Source organism: Megalops cyprinoides, chromosome 13 (assembly GCF_013368585.1).
Source record: "Megalops cyprinoides isolate fMegCyp1 chromosome 13, fMegCyp1.pri, whole genome shotgun sequence".
Taxonomy (NCBI): domain Eukaryota; kingdom Metazoa; phylum Chordata; class Actinopteri; order Elopiformes; family Megalopidae; genus Megalops; species Megalops cyprinoides.
The window spans coordinates 24931538-24955052 of record NC_050595.1 but is presented as its reverse complement, the minus strand read 5'-3'; the positions used below and the strand labels follow the sequence as shown (position 1 = coordinate 24955052).

The window sequence follows — 23515 nt, the reverse complement described above, 5'->3', positions numbered from 1 at the left end:
TCATTTTCAAAGCGGCATTTGAAGTCATTTGACATTAATACTAATTTACAAACTTTTCAATGAACTATCGTACAGTTCAATTATCTGTTATACCAGAGTGTCGAGAAACGCGGGAAACCGCATTTCCTTGTGGAAACTAGCGGATGCAAACCTGACAATTTACGAACAAAACAAATATGTATGTAAAAAAGCTACTTTTACAGTGCAGTCTGGACACAGATTCATCTCTGAAGAGATCAGCACTGACCAGATACCAGGTTTAGATAGCAAGCGTAAATGAATATTTGCAAAGCTATGTAATCGACAAAACAATTGAATTCATAAACATGCATATATGCAAAAGGAAATTTTTTATATACGAGACAACTATGAGGCATACTTCAATATCAGACACAGAACACAGTATTTATTTTCCAAATTAAGTTTGGTTGGGGTTTTTTTTTTTTTTTTAACAAACCTTGGACGACAGGAATAACACAGTAATGAGGATAATTTAACTGAAACTATGGCAACATTTTGGTTCCAGTACCTGCAACATCGATCCGATCTGTTCCAGGCTTGTTTTCACTGCAAATATTGGTAACTGGTCACATTGGTAGTAGTGAAAAAAAATCCTTCTTTTTTCGATTTCATAATGGAGTCAACACAAGTCACACTAAATAGTATCTGTCACGTCATTATGGCAATGAATCTCTAATTTGTCCTGTATTTTTAGTGCAATTTTATAAAAAACAATACAGCAATCTTATAAAAACAAAGTGCTCAAGCCAATCTTGTATATTTGCTTTCTGGCTTGGTTGAACTGTGGCTTCTTAATTTGCACATTAAATTCCTCACAGATAAGTTTTTTTCCACAGCGTAGCCAGTGCTAATTATTTTAAATGATTTATATATGCTTATTGTATATTGTACTCTTTTCTTTTCAAAATGTACTTACGTGTCAAACCAACTAATATGCTGATACATTATAAAACAGCCACAGTAGTTCCTAGGTCTCACACTGTTCAACAAGCAGACCAAAACACTTGTGACCTTGTGACATGGTATCTGTGTGAATGAATATTGTGCCAGCCTTTTTTTGGCTACAACCTTTACTTTCAGGTACTCTGTGTAATGACCTTTCTGCAGTGAAAAATAATATATGACACCCCCACTGTCACCTGTACAATACATTATATTATACTACATAATAATATACTAAATAATATATTATCTAAGGAACACCTTGAAATATTGCAAAATTGAAAAGCAAGTGGAAATGGCCACCGCAAGACACTAGCAGTACTCTGAAAGATTAAATAATAATGATGTCTCAGCACAGATCTAATTGGAGGTTCTGCAGGCTGCGATTTTATGAATCTAATTCCTCTCTAAGTCAATAACTATTACTTGAAGCATTTATGTAATGGTTCACCGGGAAGGATTCCAGCAAAATGTTATTTAATCTCTTGGAAAACACATCAGGGCGTCTCGAGGGGAAGTTAAAGAAGATGTTTCTGTTCACCAGGGAATAAAACTGACACGACTCTAATGGGCTACAATAGGAGAGCTGAGCCTCCTTCCTGTTCCTGAGCTCAACACTGTGCCAGCCAGCCAACAACAACCATAAGAGTACGTGATGCAAGTATTGTCTTTCCCCTTCTCAAACACTTTCATATCCCTGTCAGACAAAACTGTATATTTCTCAGCAGAACCCAGAGTATCATTGATTGAATTTTAAAAATTGAAGATAGGACAAAAATGAGCCTGGCTCAATGACAAGTTAATAACCCCATAGGTGGCGGAACATGCTAAATGTGCAGTATCTGATAACTTTGCAAGGATAATTCACTTTTACAAAAAAAAAAAACCTCTTACCTGCTCATTTTAGATATAATAATTTAATATGAGGGACATTTCTTTCATACCCAGCCCCCTGTCCCCTGTCCCCAGCCAGTCAACTTCTTTCTGAAAAAAAAAAATAAAAAAATAAATCACCTGTTATTTTTACAGCATTGAAAATTCACTGTATTCCCATTCTTCAGCTATCTCCTTGTAGTATTCGGGAACTATCTTGCATCCCCTCCACACAATTTTTTAGAACCAAGTCTGAATAACATCACATATTTTTGATCATGGGGTTAGCCACCAAAAGTGGGAGTAATAGCTGTCTGAAGGTGTCAAACTGCCTGGTTTCAATTTTGTTAGCAATTAAAGGCATTGGTAAAAATAGATTCACCTATTTTAGATTTACATTTCCCTCTGAGGGCTGTCAAGGGCTATTGTTTTTTTCTCATTCGTCTTGAGGAAATAAGCAAATAGGCACTGATCATATTGGTCATAATTCCTCCGCTGGCCTTTTCTCCCTCTAGTGCCTCTAGAGGCAAAATGTTGTTTCCATGGAAGCTGCTCAGTCAGTCTGTCAGACAAGGAGTTATTGTGGGACACCACTGTTTCTAGGGCTGCCTCTTCCAGTCACAGCCAACAACATGTACCCACTGTAAGAGGCTAATGTAATACATACTTTCCTAGTCATATTTATTTGCACAATTATTTATTTGTATGTTTCAAACTTATTTGCTGTACATTTCAAAAATGCAAACAAAAAAACAACATTGCTGCAGAGAATGTTACATGATGCACTTGCAAGAATATAAATGTCTTGAAGATAAATATACTGTAATATTAATTCATGTCATATTTTCATACATCAGCAAATATAGAGGGATCCTTTAACGGGCAGACACTGGTAGGATATCTGCTAATGACCCTTTAAGCAGAGATTTTAATTCAATTTTCAAAAAGCAACCTTTACCAATTAAAAGACCGATTAGACACAGAACGGGATTTATATTAGCTTAAGTGCACAAACATTCCGCTCTCTCTGCCAGCAGTAATTGACAAAGGACGAAACAGGAGCCTGCCTGCTGGCAAACTCACAAATTCCTGTGACATTTTGAGGGGAGTCATTTTGAAAATAGCCAAATAAACAAGAGAAGGGGGGCTCTTTCTCCCTCTGTCCGGCAGCTCTGTCTCCCCCCCTGTCGTGGTGTGCAAATGCTGTCAATGACAGAAAACAGACGGGCTGGTTAAGACTAACAAGTGGATGCCATGCGGGGCGTGCATGCATTTGGAGGAGCAGACAGAAAGGCTGAATGACAATGAAGGCGAGGCAGCCAGTGAGAAGCAGAGCACCCCTCAAGAAGAGTCAGGGGCTGGGATTTGTGAAGTCGAGGCAACTACGGCCAGTGAGCTGGGCTCTCATTACAGCGCAAAGCCGTCCCTTTTTCATCCCCTTTTGAGAATCACTGAGGCTGAGCCGAGTGGAAGTCAAAGTGCTGCGCGATCGGACTTGGGGGGGGGGGGGGGGGCTAGTCTTCTGCAACTAATGAAAGGGGTTATGGAGGGGATCAATAGAAATCTCTCGGCTCCCAGCCGCCGAGGAGACGGGAGCGCTCCCGCGGAATCGCCAGCAACAGGTCTGTGAAAATAAGGCCAAAATGAAGGTGAGCTGCATGCTATTCCGCCTCCCGTATCGTCAGATCATCTGCAGGCTCGGCATCTGTGTCTGTCGCTGCCTGTTTCAGAGCACCTGCTGCACGGCACGGGCAGAGCACATGCCCCCGGCAGGGGTTTGCCTCCACCGTCATGCCAGATGCCCACGGGGAAGATGAATGCGTTTTTTTCCTTTCACAGTCATGTTGTTTTTTTGCCAGACCCCAGGTATTAGCATCCTTCTCCTTTCTGTTCATGCATCACAGTCTTGCTGCTGAAAAATGAACTATCTGACTGTTGCTTGAAAGCAACAGGTAAGATCGCTCTTTTTCATGCTCTCTTGTTTACCATAATCTGTCTGAAATGTGATGTCAGATGTTTCAAATTTCTTGTTGCCTGGTGTCATCGTGATTGTGGTATGCAATGAAAATGTAACAGTAACCGCATGAGCACAAGTTACCTTAAGATGTGCTGCAAAACCTTCAATCAATCACATTCTCCACCCTTACAATGGGCACTGTTGTTAATGCTTTTTGATGCGTGTCCTGAACATGCATTATTGCAGTCCGTAATTGGAGTGTAGCATCGTTTCAGACAGATTATAAAATATACGTGACTGCTTTTGAAAAATTGACTCTGCTATCATTATTCATGTTCATAAAATATATCCTAAGGCTGTATTTGAACTACTGAAGGACTGAAAATGCTTTCTGTGATTGACATGCATTTGCTGGATGAAGTCATGAACAAACAAAGCCCTTATTTGCTGTTTTATCCACAGACAAAACAAATATGTATGTAACACACATATATGTATGTGCACGCTCCTATTCCAATTTCAACATAAAACACTTAAATTTGTTCAGAGGCTGTCACTAAACAGCTGTATGATGGATTTTATCTGACAATCATGTACATTATTTGTATTTTTCTTTTAAATCCCTTTTAAGGTAATCTGAAGCTGAAACTCAAGCCCAATATTGTCACAGGCAAAATGAAGAAGCTTGGCATTCAGCATGTGTAACATCCACTTTAACCACTCTTTAGCTGCTATGAATGGGCACGACATTATGGCTTACTCACTGACTCTGGAGCAGAAGACAGCCTTTGCATTTGTCGGGATGCTGTTGATATTCTTGGGACTACTGATCATAAGATGCTTTAAGATCTTGCTGGACCCTTACAGCAGTATGCCATCGTCTACTTGGGCAGACGGAGTGGAGGGTCTGGAGAAAGGTACCTTTGAGTATGCCCTCGCCTGACTCACCGCAGTCAAATCAGAAGAAATAAAGTTTCCTTTCAATCAAATTTAACAACACAAAAAAAGAAGAGGAGGGGGTGGACCTGTTGTGGTCTTTGTTCCGTGAGCGTTCGGCTATCATCTCTACTTATTCATCAAGTTCACCATGGATGTCACGTATTTGTTGTTCTAGAACCTCACCATGTTCTGTGCAGATGCCAAGTAAAGGGAAGACTCAGGGAAAATGGAGGTAACATATAACAAGAGAAGAATGAAATACCAAACAGGAGACAGGGTTTGTGCTAACTCTATGGTGGCTGTCCGAACCTGTACAGTTTTGCACAACAACACAGGCAGAGTCATTGTGAATGTTAATGGATTAATTATCTGATTAACTGGTGAATGATTTAATGGCTCATGTTAAAGGATATGTACAAGACAGGTAAGCCTCAAGAACAGATACAATGGCAATTGTGTACAATCGGTAGTAATATACATTCGCTGTACCTTTTTCATGCAAATCACTGTTTATTAATGCTGAAGAAATGTAGTGTCTCAGATGTGTGTAGATTTCTATGGGTAGTGATGGTTTTAAAAACTGCTGTTGCACTGTCATGTAGAGTATAGATCTCTATGACTGTTTACTCCACCCCACCCATTACGCAGTTGCCACCTGGGAAAAGGTTGCTGTCTTAGAAGGCAAGCCCGAGAGTCAGTACAGTAAAGATGCATTTCCGACCATCATTCACCCTGGTCACAAATGGACTTGTGAGTCTCGAAGTGTAAATGGAGATTGAAAGGATCGTAGGAAGCAAAAGGCAAGGCCCTCTGTCATCTCCGCTGAGACTGTTAGTGACAGAGCAAATGGTCTTTTGTTGCTTCTGTCGCTGATGTGCCGGTAAAGTGGGAGGCTGCTAGGATAGGTGGAGAGAGAGGCGTATTGGTGTCTGTACCTGCTGTCTGCTCCTTCATCTTCCTCTGCTTCCCTGAAGAGGAGAAGGGGCGGGGCAGAGGGGGCACCTTTTGGAAAGAACATGTACAGAACAGCTCATTTCAAGTGTTTCTAGTGCTGTGAATTTGCCTTACTGTAACCTTGAATGGGTTAATGTGCCTTCATTTAGAAATACTACAATACTTCCCCATGAAGTGGCGTGTACTGTATGCGTATGTGATGTATGTGGTGACTGATTACTCCCCTCACTTCACCTGTTGCTGTGAGGCCAGGGGAGGGGGCAGCTCCATGCCATGGATTTGTATACTTCCTGTTGAATAAAACTGTCCCCCTTTCCTTGAAAATATTCTCCCTACTGTGTCCATTGTTTTTTAGGTATAACTGATTCATATCACATGGAGTGCAAACCATCGGATAGTCGTAATCCTTGTCAAAAGTCTAAAAATGCTGATATCTCAGTGGAGAAATACGAATGCATAGCATCCTTTTTTTTCCCCCCAACCCACTCTCTGAAAGGGTTTCAAAATCACAAAGGCTCCATTTTGAGAGCTCGCTCTCGCACGAACGGCTGAGCGCGACAACCTGCGCCGGCCTAAACAAGCAAAGTTCACCATGAGGAGAATATTAAGTGCAGCGCCTTGTATTCTTCTTTCCTTTTTTTTTTACCTTCCCCCTGCCACAGTGTTCCTCTGCAGGGGGAAGGCAGTGGCGTGACACACCCATCCATTCCCGGCGCCCGCAGTCACAGATCGGGGGCTCACGCTCCCCGGCAGCAGCGGTCTGGCAGACAGACTGATAACAAAGTGCTTTGTAGAGCTTTCAGCTCAGCCCTGTCAGTCACACGGCACGCGCGGCCAGCTGGCTCCGCTGTCTGGACACGAGGCGCAGATTGAAATGTCTCCCTGACACACCGCAATCATCAGGAACGCGGCGCTTATTAAAAGCAGCTCACCTCAGAATCTCATGATATAGCAATACCTCGGTAATATATTGGATTGCCCAATTTTTTTAAGCGGAAGATGGAAAGAAAAATAGCTACTATGTACATTTGGGATGATCTTGCACAACCTTTAGGAGCTGAACTATGGACTTGGGCTGCAAGGATCCTACTATCACCTACTATTATTATTACACTCTGGTCTTCGGATTTCACACATTGGTGTCCTTGTGCCGTGACCTACAGATAGATGGCCAGTGTGCAATACAGCATGGAGTTCAAGAGAGGCCTAAATTATATGGCCGGTAGAGCCTGTGGCAACCAGTCTGGAGAGGTGAGAGGGTTGTAAACAGCAGGGCCACTGGGTTCTCACAAATACATCTCTGCTGAACTGCACCCCCCCCCCCCCACACACACACACACACACACACAAATGACTGAATCTGGTATTTTGTGGCTAGAGCAAGGCCATCTGGACAATAAAAACTACAGATTACTATTCTCAATGGACACAGCAATATTATAATATCTGATAATTTGTCCCTCTGTCAGTTATATATACGCAATACATCTGACTTGCTTCTAACTAATATGTTAACAACATGCGCTGAAGTAATTTGCCTGAAACACTTTCAAGGTCAGGTAATACTGTTTGTTTTTCTCACAGATTCACTAGGAATATAAAACTTAATTTGTTACTTGTGAGGAAGTATTCAAATAATGACTTCTGAAAAAAGGTGGCAGGAGGGGTCACATGGTTAGAAATGCCTGCGGCATGTTCCATTTAATTGTGGTCTCATATTAACTTTCACAAACACCTGGTGCACGCAGGTCACAGGGGCTGTACAGTGTTTTCAATTCACATTCACCACGCAAAACAGCTCTGACACATGCATTAATTATCATTACTCAATTATATATCAGATTTTTTTTCATAAAAGATTATACCTCCTAAAAATGAACACTCCAATGAAAAGTCTCCAGTTTGTTCTCTCTCTCATATTAATAAATTACAAACAATTATAAAATATCCATGATTATCTCATTCTGTTCCTATAGGTCCACTGCTAGTGACATGACCAACCACAAGTTGGTCAGCCAATACGTGACCTTGACAGTGAACATAATCGTATCCTTTACAGATAAGATCAATATCACAACTCTGATAATATTCAAGCAACTCTCTATTCTTGAAATATTAATTTAGTGCTGTTCAGCAATTGTTGTAAACAACAGGTTTGACCATATTTTTGAAACCATCTCCGCATGTGAATGAGCAATTCTGAGCAGTTCCGAGCAATCACCTGATAATTCCTCTTGTGTGCTTCCGTGCTCTTAAAATGCTAAATATAGGCTCATAAACATTGACTGTGGCACAACATGTACTCTCCAGTGCACTTCAGACGAGAATATTAATAATCAATATTTTAAATCAGCAGCAGTAGGTGTCTTTATCTTTTTCTTAGCATTTATGACTTGGTTAATTTTTAAGCAACCCCTATTCGTCCCTTTTAATGAATCAAGGACACTTTTGCCACCCCCTTGACTAAACTCTTAGGGTAGAGCCAATCACATTCTCCCAATGGACAGCCTGCAGACACTGAGCATATAAAGGAAGGGTTTGTATGTGAAGGAACTCTATTTTGACCTAACAGGAGCATTAAGTCACCATGTCCCTCTTCAGATGAATGCCATTTTGTGAGTCGCTGATGGTCAACTTGAGAACTCAGCAGTGCTGACCAATCCTGTTTAGTTACTGACTGGATAAAATACCTAAGATATTTTAAGAGGACAGTACTTTATTGAACTAAATGGAAAAATACACTTCCTTCGGCGGTGAAAATGTGAACCCCGCTTATGAGAAGTCCATAGACGAGCCTCCTCTCTACGAGGAGACCTCCTTCTCAGGTACGACCGGGAACGGCTACCCAAATGGAGACAGGACTGACTGCAGGAAGACTAGGCCCTCGGTCATCAGCGCCTTCGGCCACAACACGCTGGACCGAGTGCCACGGATCGACTTCTACCGCAACGCGGGCAGCGTCAGCGGGGTTCGTGCCGTGAGGCCCTCCCTGCAGGAGCTCCACGATGTCTTCCAAAAGGTAAGCATCACCTGGAGGCCTGACTACCTCCACAGTCCCTTGCATTATCTGCTCTCTCAGAGCTGGATTTACTGCTGGGGGGTGTAAGCATGCACCCAGAGCTCGCTCTGTTCAGTCAATGTTATCGACAGTAAGAGTAATCACTTCTGAGCTCAAAGAAGAGATGGCTGACCTTGAATGTATCAAGATAGGAAAAAAAAGCATTGTCAGTTTTAGCTTGGTGTGAGGAAAGGCATTCATAACCAGTCTCCCTTGGACATTCTCCAGCCCTGTACACCTCATCAAGCTGGAATTATACCATTAATTTTTCATTTTGTGTAAAGAAATTTGTGATTAACTGAAACAGCTGTCATCCTCCACTTAGCAATAGCTCCACAACAGGATGTCTTTTCAATGCACATTGAAACCGATACAAAGCTACTGATATATAAAGTGTGTGACATTTCTACAATACCAGACTGTTAAGAGAAAGAACAATATATAGTTCTTTAGAGCATTTCTCTTTTTCCTACATAGAGCAAAAAACCTCTGAACAATTGGAATCCCAATTGTCCTCACCTTAAGGAAAACCCAATGAACTAAATGTATTTTTCACGGTGAAAAAAGCACTAGCAATTGATTTTATGTAGAGGAAAAACAAACTGAGGTAATAAAGAAACAGCCTGCAATCCAATAACAGTTAGACAATGTTCTGGCACATTGAGGTAGAGAATGGAGCCACTGGAGCCAAACAAATGGCAAATGAGGCTTCATAAAAACAAGTGGCACACAACTGGTTAAAATGAGATCAATAGAAGAGTATAGCCTGCTGCAATTCTAACATGGAAACCCACAGGAAATCCATGAAGAAATAGTTAGTTTATGAATAATGATGCCCCCAAGCAAATCCATAGATCCATTGTTCCTTAAATGGAGCAATTAATGCAAATGAGGTCTAAAAAGTTGCACTAAATCAGAGGGGACGCGGGCCAGCTGTCTAATAGGGGCCCTGATCATTTGCAGCACCAACATCCAATATTTGTCTTCTAAAAGTTAAATTAGATTCAACCTCCTCTGCTGCCTTGCCGCATACACGCACACAACTCTTTCAAGGACAGACTGTACCCAGTGGTAATGCTACTGCTAACATTTATTAATCTTCATTAAAATCAAAAAGCACTACTTCCTTCCAAATCTTCTCCTGTGGGTTAGAAAGGGTACAAACATGATTGAAGGCCCTCCGTCTTCCTTTTGAATTAGGAAACAAAGTAAACTTTGACTGGGCTGTCTGGCTGCTCTCGCTGAAGCTTTCTGTACATTGTCAGGTCACATTTACCTCAGTGTCAAAGTTGAACATTTCATTTTTGCACTACTTAGTTTTTTTCAATGCCTTTCCTAAATGTTAAACAAATGCTCTGCACCACCGAAAATAGGTTTAGGAGTCCAATATGCCAGCCCAAGATGACTTTATCTCAATTCACCATAGAATGATGTGGTGGCAACCCCCGAGACTGTTGGTGAGATGGCAGAAAGTGATGGGTCCCCCAATGATGATGTGGAGTCCGTCGCTCCGGAGGAGAACACAGACGGAGTTGTTAAGTTTGGCTGGATAAAGGGCGTGCTGGTGAGCGGCACACGACAAATCCACAACCCTACGCTGTATATTTTGGACCCTTTGAGGGGCTCAGACCTCAAAGCTGCAAAGGAGAGACCCGATTTTCAAGAGTTTCTGATCTATAATGCACAATCCCTTATCTTCATCACATGCGGCGTTTTCACTCTCCCTCTCTTGTGTCCCGACTTGCTAGTGTGACCCTCTGTGCTTTCATAGGTACGATGCATGCTGAACATCTGGGGAGTCATGCTGTTCATCCGCCTTTCATGGGTGTTCGGTCAGGCTGGCATCGGTAAGGGGATCTGCTGATCTGTCGGCCCCACTCTCTCCAGGAGAACCCTGAGCAGGTGTTAAAGATTTCTCTGCAAAGCTTCATGAAATGCACAAGAGAGAATGGACTCTTCACACTCTTGTCAGTCTTCAGTGAATGCAGGTGTTGAAAAAAATATTCAGAACTGCAAAACTGGTGACAGTTTTAGGGAATAACACCTAAGGCCGCGATTATACCTTTTCTGATTAGGTTCTGAGCTCGGATTCGGGCTGATAATGCCTGTGATGTTCACGGCTACAGAGAGGAGATTAGGACTTCTGGCTGTACAGTGGAAGCAATCTTTCCCTGACAGAGCCCGCGTTCAGAGTTCATCGTGATAGGAAACTGAGGAGGACAGTGAGAGAGGCAAAAGTTCTGATCCAGAGAGAGTGAAGGCCAATTATCAAATGTCCTTCAGCTGAAGGTCGGATATCAAAAACAGCCACTCAATGCACACTACACTAGTTTGGGAGGGGGCAAAAGAGCATTTCACCAATCTGAACTTCTGTGGGTCACAATGTTACAGAGCCAATTAGGCAATAATGTCACCACTGCTTCTGGGCCTCAAAACACTCCGCTATTTATGCATGTCCCTCGTACTTTTGCGCCTGAAGGACTGCCGTTCAAGCAATTTATGATGCGTAACTAATGACAACGAAAAGCCATGGGCTCCAGGTAGGAAACTGGAGACTTTTTTGTGTTTAGTTATGGACTGACTCCTTGGGGCACAATTAGACCTCCAAATGGGTCATTTGTGACTCATTCCGGCTTACCGTCATTTCTTAAGGTGTTAGAGATGACTTCAGGCACTGGTAAATTATTTAAGTATGAGCTCATTTATGCTTCTCTGGCTAAAGAGGCAGTGACCACTAATTAACTCTTTCAAAGTTATTCACATCTTCTACCAGCCAGGCAGCCTCATAATGCTGCAGCTGAAACATGTGCACTGGCACTTTTTAAAAAAGGGAGCCAGAGAAGGACAGATGAACATAAATGTATAGGACATGGTGTATATACAATGTACATACTAACCTGTGTATTGAGGTGTAGATACATACACAGATAGCACAACACATGCACCCTTTCTTAGTACAGCTGCATAGTTGAATGGCTGAGCCTTACTGGGTCAATCGCAGCTCATTTGGACAGTCACTTTCTGCAGGCCATAAATGGATTTTGACACATTGTGCTCTGGGGCTGAAGAGATGCTATGACTGACAGTGCTGCGTTGTTCTAGGTCTGGGAATCGTGGTCATTATTCTGAGTGTTGTGGTGACCACCGTCACTGGCCTTTCCATGTCTGCCATCTCTACCAACGGAGTCGTAAGAGGAGGTAGGGACATCTTACCTTTGATAAGAGGGCAAATTAGCACATACATCTTTATTTACCAGTTCAAGGGTCATTTTCAGGGAGAGGTAATGGGCATATTGATGCAATGGCTAAAGAGGTGTATACTGTTCTTTACAATTAGCACTGCTGTCCCACATAGACACTCCACTGACCCAGACTTGTGTTTACCATATGTATTTACCATACTTGTATTTACCATTCTATCACCCATCGCTCTATTTCTCCAGGGGGGGCCTACTACTTGATCTCACGCAGCTTGGGACCCGAGTTTGGTGGCTCCATTGGCCTGATTTTCGCATTTGCCAATGCAGTGGCAGTAGCCATGTATGTGGTCGGGTTTGCAGAGACAGTGGTGGACATTCTCAAGGTAAATCTGCCCACTGAGGAAAAGTTCAGTTTCAGTCAGACACCATATTACAGTACTGTTTTCATACACAAAACTGCTGAGGGAAGCTACTGACTCTGACATATGGATGAAAAAATATACAGTTGTATTTTAATTACAGTTATGAGAAATTAATCTGCATTTTAATCTGTAAAGCATCAGCATCTAGGAATTGGAAATGTAGAAAGCAATTATTATACTACAATAACCATTAAGGTATAACATTGCGGCGTTTTACAGGAAAACGATGCCATCATGGTGGATAACGTTAACGACATCCGAATCATTGGTTGCATTACGGTGGTTTTGCTTCTGGGGATCTCAGTTGCTGGGATGGAGTGGGAGGCAAAGGTGAGGGAAAATGGGGTTATATATTTGCTTCTCATTGCTGCTCCAATTATTAATTTTTTACAAGCCAGGCATTTCCCCCTCCAATTAGGAAATGTGGTGTCAGGGGGCGAGGTTTTAAACTTTAATTGTGCTGATGAAACTTTTAACAGCATCTTTATGTGCTCTTTACTCTCTGACTGCCTCCAGTTCATGTTCATTTTAAGTCCTTCATTATAGTTACGAGTTGCTTTGACAATTCCTTCTCTGCTGCTCCTGTTCCCTGCTTCCATCACTGGAACTCGCTCACACTACAGCTCTTTAACTCTTCAGCTTCTTTGATACTTATTTGAATTCCTCAGCCAAATCAGGGAGGAATGCATGCACACTGTACACAGATATTCTATATATTGAATAGATATTCTTTCAGGTCCATGTGCATCGAATTCAAAGTTCCATCTGGCATTATTGAAGCTATGTGTTCTGAATTTCTGGCTCATTATGAAGTTTAGTGAAGGAGCATGGTCTAGAAGAGACCATACGTAGCTTGCATGCCAGCACAGACAGCACCAGAACCTCTTGATACCAATCACAACCTCAAGAAAAAATGGAAGACAGAAGCAGCACAGAGCTGAATATCAAAAACATGATGCTAAAACATGACCTCTGCTCACTCCAGGCCCAGATCGTCCTGCTGGTTATACTTCTGGTGGCCATTGTCAATGTGTTTGTAGGGACAGTCATCCCTGCCACTGAAGACAAGAAGTCCAAAGGCTTCTTCAATTACCATGGTGACTGATCAGGCTAAAATGAACATTTTATAAAAGCATTGTTACAATAAATATTTCACAATCATAAAAAGCTATGGATATACTTATCAGAAAAGCACTACAGTTACTGAATGGCAATATCACTGATGAAAGTTTATAAATATGTTTTAATGGCAATTAAATCAGTACAATGTTTCAGCAATTTTTGTTGTCCTGTAATTACCATTTTTGCAGCATCCATATTTGCTGAAAACTTTACGCCAAACTTTCAAGATGGAGAGACCTTTTTTTCTGTCTTTGCCATCTTCTTCCCTGCGGCCACCGGTATTCTGGCAGGAGCAAACATCTCTGGGGACCTTAAGGTTAGACATGCAGATGTGGAAAGTGTTTTTAAGGATAACTTTAGTCATTGAAGCTTAGCCAGCTCATTCTCTATCACTCTTCAGACAGCAAAAAACAGTTAGGCTTCTGTTTAGTCTAAATGCAATGCAGCTAGTCCTTAAAATTGAATTACCAATTTATATTACCCTTTCTGGTTAATTATTCAATATTGTTTGTTAATCCCCGCTATTGTTGAAATTATTCTAATGTTACATGTAACATTAGAATAATTTTCCTTCTTAGTTAAATTAAGTACAAATTCTTGAGAGGAGAGAACAGATGTTGACTCTTATGGTGTTTTTTATTGTATAGGATGCTCAGGACGCAATCCCAAAAGGAACTTTGCTGGCTATCCTAATCACCGCACTTACCTATTTGGCTGTAGCCATCTGTGTTGGTAAGTAGACTAAGAAGTAAATGTGACCAAATATGCTGGTAGACCTTTCTGCTACGTATACATGCGTGCAAACTATTTTTAAAACATTACCTGAAAGTGGATTATCTTGATGAACCTGACTTTAGTCTTTAATTTACTTTTGACTAAAGCAGTGTCAATTAAACCGAAAGGCGCTTTAATGGATTACGGTTTATTCTGAGCAATGCATTACTCAAATAGCAATTCCTTATAGGCCCTTACTGTCTCAGGCAAATTGATTTGAGAAAAAAAAACTCATTGTGTCACTGTTGGAATATTAATTTTGAAAAGTTTTAAAGCACAAAGACACTTGAAAATCAATAAACACTAAGGCAGACAAAACCCATGGTCCAATCAAGACGCTGGCCGAATGCCTCTAGGCAGTGAAGCTTAGTACAGTGCTTTGGTGGAGCAACTCTGTCCAGAATCAATGGAACACCCCCACAGTCAAACGCCAGCTGAGCTCTTTAAAAAGTGCACATAAATCAAAAACCATGGCTTCGGTCAGCGCTGTAAAACCACGACTGCAATCCTGGCGGAGCGTTAACTCCAGCGTCAATGCCGATGAATGCTGCTGTCGGGACATTGTAAAAATTACTTTTCCCAAAATGTAAACAAATTTACCTCTCTAGATCTCAGACTAAAACTGAGACCTAGAGGGCGTGAGGTCAGTGATAGGATGTCCTCATTTGGATGGGCCAATGACGGATGAACATCAATGAAATTGCCTGAAATGTGCGATAAGTAGTGACAGTTGCATTGTTAATTTCTTACACTTACGTTGAGCAGTTGTCTAGACTAGATAATTTCATATCTGTGCTACCGCCAAAATTAATTTCTAATAATTCATCCAAATAATCGTCGGCTTTAGCATCTTACCCAGTGTAACGTAGCCTACGTTGTTTTCCTCCAGAGTAACTGATTCACAATGATGCTGACGCTGCCGTTTTGTTTCGTAGCGTCAACGGTTGTGCGGGAGGCAACTGGTAACACGAACGACACCATTGCGGCTGGGGCGAGCTGCAATTATTCAGTTGCGTGCGATTTTGGGTACGACTTCTCACCCTGCGCGAAAAGTGACTGCAAATTCGGCAGTATGAATAACTTCCAGGTACAGCACTGGTGATTTTAATATGTAAAAATGCAGAGAAAAGCTTTTTGCTAGTAGCGAATTTACATTTAACCGCACTGGTGTATGACCAACGAAGTAACCAACTATCTAACAAACATCTTGAAAATGAGCGTAAACATTTATCACATAATGTTGTATATCTGGAACGCTATGTACGACGCTCTGTATTTCAATGCCTTCAGGTTATGACCATGGTGTCTGGTTTCGGGCCTCTCATCACGGCTGGAACGTTCTCTGCGACTCTTTCTTCAGCCTTAGCCTCCCTTGTTAGTGCACCCAAGGTCTTCCAGGTTTGTGCAAACCCAAAGTATTTGAAGATTTCTTTTGAACTTCCTGAAAGAAAACTGGTGTCTAGAAAAGCCATCATACTGTTCCTTCCAAAAATAACAGTGAAATACACCAACGTGAAGGTTATGGTTGTCAAGATAAAAAAAGAAAAGACAAGTCTATGTATAGTTCACACATAATTGTTAGTGCACCTTGAACTTCTGTCAGGTGTGCCGATACAAGATATGGAATGATACAGTATATGCCAGGCCAGCACTTCCCTTTGTTTCAGATCAGCTGTGAGTTACATTACCTTGTGAAATACTTAACCCACAGGCGTTGTGCAAAGACAACATCTACAAGGCGCTGCACTTCTTTGCCAAAGGACACGGCAGAAACAATGAGCCTCTCCGTGGCTATGTCCTCACCTTCATCATTGCAGTGGCCTTCATTCTGATAGGTGACTACCTTTGTCATCAAATCTCAAATTATGTCTGGCAGTTTATGCCTGTAAGAGACAACTTTTCATGTTGCATAGGATTTACCACCATCATTATTAAGTTATTTTTAAACAGATCAGTTTTATTTTTATATTCATTTGGGTTTTCATACAGATCTGGGCATTCACAAAAACACGAATACAGATCAGCTGCAGTTTGAGTTGAAATGGAAACCCAACTGTTCTGGTTATCATTGCCATCACATCACCTGATATGTTTTTGTTTCTTTATTTCCAGCTGAACTCAACATAATAGCTCCCATAATTTCAAACTTCTTCTTGGCTTCCTACGCCCTCATCAACTTCTCCTGCTTCCATGCCTCCTATGCAAAATCACCAGGTCATTCATATTCCTTATCATGTTCATATCATCCAGGTTACACAAAGTCAGCAATTAATTACAATGAATTAAGCCCCTGTGACAAAGACATATTTCCTAAGGAGTCCCACCATATTCCTCACTTAGAGAGTCATGGCTGCTGTCACCTTACTGTACTGTAACAAGTGGCTTCTCAGTCCTTAAATGCAATTGATTCTAGCGTAACAGTAGGAGGAATAACAAGGGAGAAATTACTATGCAAGTGTCAACCTCCATTGTGTTGCGTAATGACAGTACATTAAGGTGATAGAATCAAAATAGTGCATTAGAGCGTTCAACTGTAGCAGACCTCATGGCTGAGACGTTTGCTGAACGTTGAGATAGCACAGTTAAATCAGCATATGTTGTTAGAATAGGACAGAGTTGTGTTCGTTTGTTTGATTTGGTGGCCTCATTGGTGAAATCTGACCCTGCAGGTTGGAGGCCTGCGTATAGGTACTACAACATGTGGCTGTCTCTGTTCGGAGCGGTGCTCTGCTGTGCTGTCATGTTCGTCATCAATTGGTGGGCAGCCTTACTCACATATGGCATCGAGATCTTCCTCTACATCTATGTCACAGTGAAGAAACCAGGTAAAAAATTAAACAGGTTTACACCACTGCCTTTGTAAGGGTTACTGTTTATCTTCCGGTGTAGCCCCTCAGAGATTAAATGTTAAGAAGTAAAATCTAATCATTTTTGTGTTTGTATTAATCCACTCCCTTGACTTCTTTTTTTCCCTCAGATGTAAACTGGGGTTCCTCTACTCAGGCAGTGACTTTTGTCAATGCTGTGAACAACGCGCTTACGTTAACAGGAGTAGACGAGCACATCAAGAATTTCAGGTATGGATGATGAGCAAAACATGGAGAATTGCATTGCTTTAGTCTAAATCATAATCTAGGAGCATATTTTTGGACAAATAAAAGGTTGTTGAAATGGGCCCCATGAGGCCTTGAAACTTGCCGTGCGGTGCTGAGAGCACTGCTACACTGAATTTGTCCAGAAATTACAGATGCTTCTGCCAGTCTTAAGTCTACCCTTTTTGTCCCTCAGGCCACAGTGCATAGTGCTGACTGGAGCACCGAAAACCAGACCAGCTCTGCTCGACATTGCTCATGCCTTCACCAAGAACTACGGTCTGTGCCTCACATGCCAAGTTTTTGTGGTAAGAACAGACCCTCATCAGGTTCCCTATTGCCACCTGGCTGAGGTCCAGCAAAACAATATGTAGTCTGCGGGTCTCGCTGGGGCGTAAAGGATGGCCTTCTCACGCTGCCAGATGGAGCCTTTCATGCTGCTGCTGTTCAATGTGAACAGCTCATTCAGGGGGAGGAGCCGGTGGCATGCCGCCGGCGCCGATGACTTAAGAGTTGGCGACCCAAGAGTATGCCTTAATCCTCACAATGAAACACATTACCACATCATGTTCATTAACTGAATTATGGATTCCTCTGAAAAGGGTGTATCTGTCATAAACTTGGAATTAAACTACCAGGCAACAGGCCGGCGGATTTAAAGCTCAACCTTGCCCATTGCAGTGTCATGAATGACTTTCATTCCTCTCGTTATCAGGGGCCGAGGACAGAGAAGATTCAGGAGATGAACGCAGACATGGAGATTCACCAGTCATGGCTCAACAAGAAAAAACGTAAAGCGTTCTATACTGCGGTGGCCAGCGATAATTTCAGGGAAGGAGTCCAGAGCCTCCTGAAAGTACGTACTCTGGACAAATAGTGACAGGATAAAATAACGCATCTCCAACCTTAATGCATCCATGATGCCTCACTATCCATGATCTGCAATTCAGATTTAGTGTAGTTCATAAGGGCTGATTAATAAACTGCTCTTTGAGACAATGCACATTTCTATCATAAATGCACTGATATGGAAATAGCAGATATTGGAACAAAACCTTAATAGAAATTAGCTGTGTTTATGAAGACTACCATAAAATTCTGCCACACACAAAATGTGTCCTTTATTAGGCTTCGGGTCTTGGTCGACTCAGACCAAACACAGTGGTGATAGGGTTCAAGAAAGACTGGAGGAGCGTGGACACAGCGGATGTTCAAAACTACGTTGGTGTGCTGCAGTAAGTTGTCTGTCCGCACTGTCAGCTCTGACAATGTCCGTGGGAGGAACGGTGGAGTGGAGGGCTTTAATCACCTGTTCGTCTCTGTGGCAGTGATGCGTTTGACTTCGAGTACGGAGTAATACTGCTGAGGATCAGCCAGGGACTTGACATCATGCATATCCTGCAGGCAGAAGGTGGGTGTCTCGCTGGAAATCAACCTGCCAAAACCCCCAGGCTTTCGTGGCTAGGATGTGTTGAATCAAGCATATTCACAGTATTCAATTTCCCCATGGTACTGTGTGGACTATAACCAGCCTGGTGATTCTGTGAGAACAAAAAACCATTAGAATGAATGGTTTGTGCTTGTCCAGAAAAGCCTAAACAATTTCCTAGGAATTCACTATTAAATAAATAGATTTAATGCTACTGTAAGGTATGTTAATTTCTCAAAATGCCCTTTAATAGAAATGATGCAATAAATTTGCATCTGAACATGCTCATCTTCATGTGTTTCTTCATCACACAACCTAAAATATTGCACCTTTCCATTTAGAATTTATCAGACTTCAGATGGAAGTAAGCCTACATAATCTGTTCATCTCTAATGACAGTTGGACAGATTTTGGAAGCTGAGGTCAAAGCCAAACATTAAATCATGTACTCCTTATAAACGTTATGATGTCTTTCCATATTATAAGAATTAACATGTCAGAGATCCCCAGATGCTCATTGGTCTATTCACATTGGTCTTCGTTGTCTCCTGTCACCACCTCCAGAGGAAATGGAGAGACTGGCATTAGAACAGCAGGCCTTGGAGGGCGTAGAATTCCAGGAGCAAGGTGGTAAAGGCCTGTTTAGGAGGTCCAGGAACCCATCTAAACAAGTGCTTACAAGAGGTACTGTCAGGATGCCCTTCACTGTCAATTGTTTTTTCTTTTCTTAGGCGCTGTACAACAATACATTTAGGATCAAGAGTTTTGCTAATCTGTGACGTCTTAGCATGTCTGTCATGTGAATCCTTCCCTGCAGACTGTAGTGATTAAAAAAATCATGGTACTATAGCTTTATGAAAGATGACAGACTTTCCATGAACCCTCTACGAAGACCCCTGAGAAAAAAAGCTGTCTAGCCGCATCTTTTCAGATTCTGCCTGCCTCTTTCAAGACACTGAATGCCCTAGAAGAACAGCTGATGGGAGGCTTTGAGGAGCGTCTAGACCAAGTATCACATCTGACAAATGGAACCAATGATACGCCTCTCTTTTTTTTTTAACCAAAATGTTTACAAAACAAAACAGCCCAGACCCCTCCTGCTGCAATAAAATCTAATAAAATCTTCCACATGAAAATGCTTTTGCTCAAATCAGATAATGTAGCTGCTTTTATTTTCCAGTTTTCAGAAAAGAAATGTCTTGATACAAAGCTCAAAGCACCTCTTCAAGCACTGGAGGAAGCAGGCAGTGTGTCTGCTTTGCAAAATGTCAGCTTTACTTTTACTGCTGTAACACAGAGACATAGAGACAATTTTTTAAATTGAAATATTAGACATAGAAGCTGTGTGCAACCAAATGCATACTAATCTGGATAAAAAACCTAATGCCCTTGCTGTCTCTTTCCCGTCCCTTTTTTCTCCCCAACACTATGTCTCTTCTCTTTTTCTTTCCTCTCCTCTCTTCTCAGTGTCTGTGAACGTACCTCAGGCTCCTCAGGTGGCTAAGGTTAACCAGAGGTTGGTGGAGGCCAGCACTCAGTTCCAGAAGAAGCAGGCCAAAGGCACTATTGATGTGTGGTGGCTCTTCGATGATGGAGGTACTTGAGCACATTCACAAACCTTGAGGCTGCAGTTTCTTCCAAAGCCAACATCTAGTGAGCTGCCAGGCCACAAGGGTTCACGTGTTTATTGTTCAGTTGAACAAAGGAAGACGCTGTTCTCCAAAATTTGTTCTCGTCACTTTTAAGCTTTTAAGCAGTCCTCAGAAAAAATCCGTCTGACAATAATCCAGCTCCCAGAGATTTTATGAATCCCCAGAAAGTTTGTTTACTTGATCGAAATCAAGGAAAACACCAAATTATGATGAATTGTGGGTAAAATGTGCTGCATAAGACCTCAAAGTAATTATCTGCATACTGACAATACACTCTTGTGGAAGAGCACAATGTGCAGTCTTGAGCTAGATGTTACTATTGCCATGGTTGAATTAAATGTTCCACTTTATTGCTATGCTTGTTTAGTAGAAAGATTTCAGCCAGATAATGTCATATCTCTGGCCTGTCTCCCTCTGTATAGTTAGCGATTTTGCCACAAATTGACCTCATCGGTTATATTCACATATAAAATGAATGAAGCCTTTTGAAATCCATTTCATTCAATGGCTGCTCTAGCAAAAAGTACCTTCACAGTGATTTTATTACCAAAAGTCTTAGATGACAAGGCCGTATAGATTAAAGGCAAACGGGACACATGCTATACCTGCAAGAGACATATAACTGGAGATGTAATGCATTTGTATCTACATGTAAATGTATGGCTGAAACACATCTGCTGGCTTGTTCTTGAGCTATACTGCTTATACTGCATTGGAGAGTTGTCTATGCGCACACCGTAAGTGGCTGCCCTCGCAGCATGAGTGGCGTGCTGGAAAGCACGTGGAAGGGGGAGCCGTTCTCATTCGTCCTCCAATGAATGAAGGCCCTGATGGCCGCCCTTATTGAATGAGAGCCACGCTGAATGCTCTCTCTGATGCAGGCCTCACTCTCCTGATCCCCTACATCCTGACCACACGGAAGAAGTGGAAGGACTGCAAGATGAGGGTCTTCATCGCGGGGCAGGCCGACCGCATCGAGCAGGACAAAGAGGAGTAGGTGGAAAAGAACGCTCCCATGGATCACTAATAAAAGAACCCATGGCTGAGAGTGAAATGAAGCCACAAAATACAATGCTTGTTGTTACATACCACAAGAAGTTATTTAAATTAAGAAAATTCAAGTTAAATTTGAATTGAATTTTTCAAGTTCAAGTTAAAAAGCTTTCTGAAGCTTATCAGAGGATCACAAGCTGACCACCACCTTCCTGCTGACTCCTGCTTGCTCTCTGTGTGGGGGGAGGGCACCCCCAGCATTTTTACTGTCAGAGAACCAATCAGGTTGTAGAATTTTCCTACTGCACACTTTCATTACACCATACCTTGCAAAAACAACCAATGATAAGAGCAACAGCCTTTACTGCCATTGTGATAACAGGCTGTAGTTGGTTTGAAGTTTGATAGAGGCCAAGAGTGGGCATTCATTAGCTCATCCCAAGCTTCATATACAATAGTCCTTTAGACTGCAGTGTTTCTCAGTCCTACTTCTGGTGGCCCACTGTCCTGCATATCTTCTATCTATCCTTGCTCCAAACACTCCTGATTGAAATTAGTGTGCATGCTCTTCATTAAATCAGGTGTGCTCAGCTAATCAAAAGTGCCACAGATGAGTTCAGTCAGGTAGGTAGAGCAGGGGAAGATGGAAAATGTGCAGAGCAGGGGGGCCCCAGGAGCAGGATTGAGAATCAGTGCTTTAGAGTAGATCAGAGAGCTGCATAGATGTCTTTTTTTCCAGACCACTAACACAAGTGGTTTTCAACTGTGGAATTAATAAAAAAAAAAATCACTGTCATTGATTCTGCTCTCTCCTAATTACTTTAAATGTATTTGTCATTTAGGATGCAGGCCCTTCTGGCGAAATTCAGGATCAAATGCATTGACATCAACGTCATTGCTGACATAAACAGTAAACCAAACTCAGAGAGGTAAGAATGCAGCATTCAGGCGAGCTGGTGGATTCCATGTGAAGCCTTCCATGCGCCCAACTCTCCAGCCAGCGTTAACATTCGGTCTGTTACTTGGCGACTCCCTCCCACAGCTGGAGGACATTTGAGGACATGATCGCGCCATTCCGCCTTCACGAGGGCACCAAAGAGACAGCCCATGCCGAAACATTGAGGAAGGACAACCCGTGGAAGATTACCGACGCAGAGCTGGAGATGTTTGAGGAGAAGGTAAACTGCAGTGTCAGAAAACAGGAGCACATTTCCAATTTCTCCAAGCAAACTGGTGTGTTGACATCTCTTCACATTGTCTCTTTCCCTGTGCAGACATACCTCCAAGTCCGAATAAACGAGCTGCTACAGGAGAACTCTAGAGCTGCTAACCTTATCATTGTGTAAGTATGGTTCAAATTAATTAGTCTCTATTCGTCTGAGAGGATGTGCTATTTTCAAATTATTGTAATAACAATTATATGTGCACCAGAGTTGGGATCAATTCGGTCTCAATTCAGACTTGAAATTCAATTCAGGGATTGAGAACTGGCCATCATTTTCAATGAAGATGTTTCAGAGGCATAACAGAATTGACTGAACTGAAATGCAACTGACTCAGTCTCTGATGTGCACTTTGGAAGAGACCTGTAATCAAATCAGTACTTCGAAAAGCAGCATGTACATCCATTTGCTTTTGCAGTTCTGTAATAGCCCATGCTGAGGAATGAGAAAAGACTCAAGACTGCACAGTGTCTCAGAGGTTAATACTTTGTCTGCACTGTGTAGGAGCATGCCCATTGCTAGGAAGGGATCTGTCTCTGACCACCTCTACATGGCCTGGCTGGACATCCTCACAAAAAATCTTCCACCTATCATGCTCGTAAGAGGAAATCACAAGAGCGTACTGACCTTCTACTCTTAAAGGAATCATCCCTGACCCATCTCTACGTCAGCAAGCATATTGTGACAAAATATGTAGCTCAAAATGGCACACAGTTACATATGCAGCTCCTGTGCTGCTCTCTAGTGGCATATTTGGTGCTACACATGTGTACTACTACGATATTACAAAAAATTCTCAACTTTTTAAGCTTGTTACATTCAAGATGTAAAAATGCCACATGATACAGTACATGTATAAGTAGC

At 42.0% G+C, this 23515-nt stretch overlaps 2 protein-coding genes across 2 annotated transcripts; both read left to right on the top strand.

Moving 5' to 3' along the window:
• Nucleotides 1-4490: 4490 nt before the first annotated feature.
• On the top strand, nucleotides 4491-4736 carry ctxn2 (cortexin 2). Its single transcript, XM_036543151.1, has one exon. It carries the CDS (start codon nucleotides 4491-4493, stop codon nucleotides 4734-4736), a length of 246 nt encoding a protein of 81 aa, XP_036399044.1.
• A 3678-nt stretch (nucleotides 4737-8414) lies between these two features.
• On the top strand, nucleotides 8415-23291 carry slc12a1 (solute carrier family 12 member 1). Its single transcript, XM_036543163.1, has 27 exons — nucleotides 8415-8705; nucleotides 10171-10308; nucleotides 10516-10591; nucleotides 11847-11942; nucleotides 12188-12327; nucleotides 12586-12696; nucleotides 13352-13463; nucleotides 13677-13804; nucleotides 14136-14220; nucleotides 15198-15349; nucleotides 15553-15660; nucleotides 15974-16097; nucleotides 16375-16476; nucleotides 16932-17087; nucleotides 17240-17339; nucleotides 17551-17662; nucleotides 18070-18210; nucleotides 18483-18589; nucleotides 18683-18765; nucleotides 19348-19454; nucleotides 19676-19691; nucleotides 20251-20379; nucleotides 21317-21428; nucleotides 22271-22357; nucleotides 22471-22606; nucleotides 22703-22770; nucleotides 23156-23291. Exons 1-27 carry the CDS (start codon nucleotides 8415-8417, stop codon nucleotides 23289-23291), a joined length of 3153 nt encoding a protein of 1050 aa, XP_036399056.1.
• Nucleotides 23292-23515: the final 224 nt, after the last annotated feature.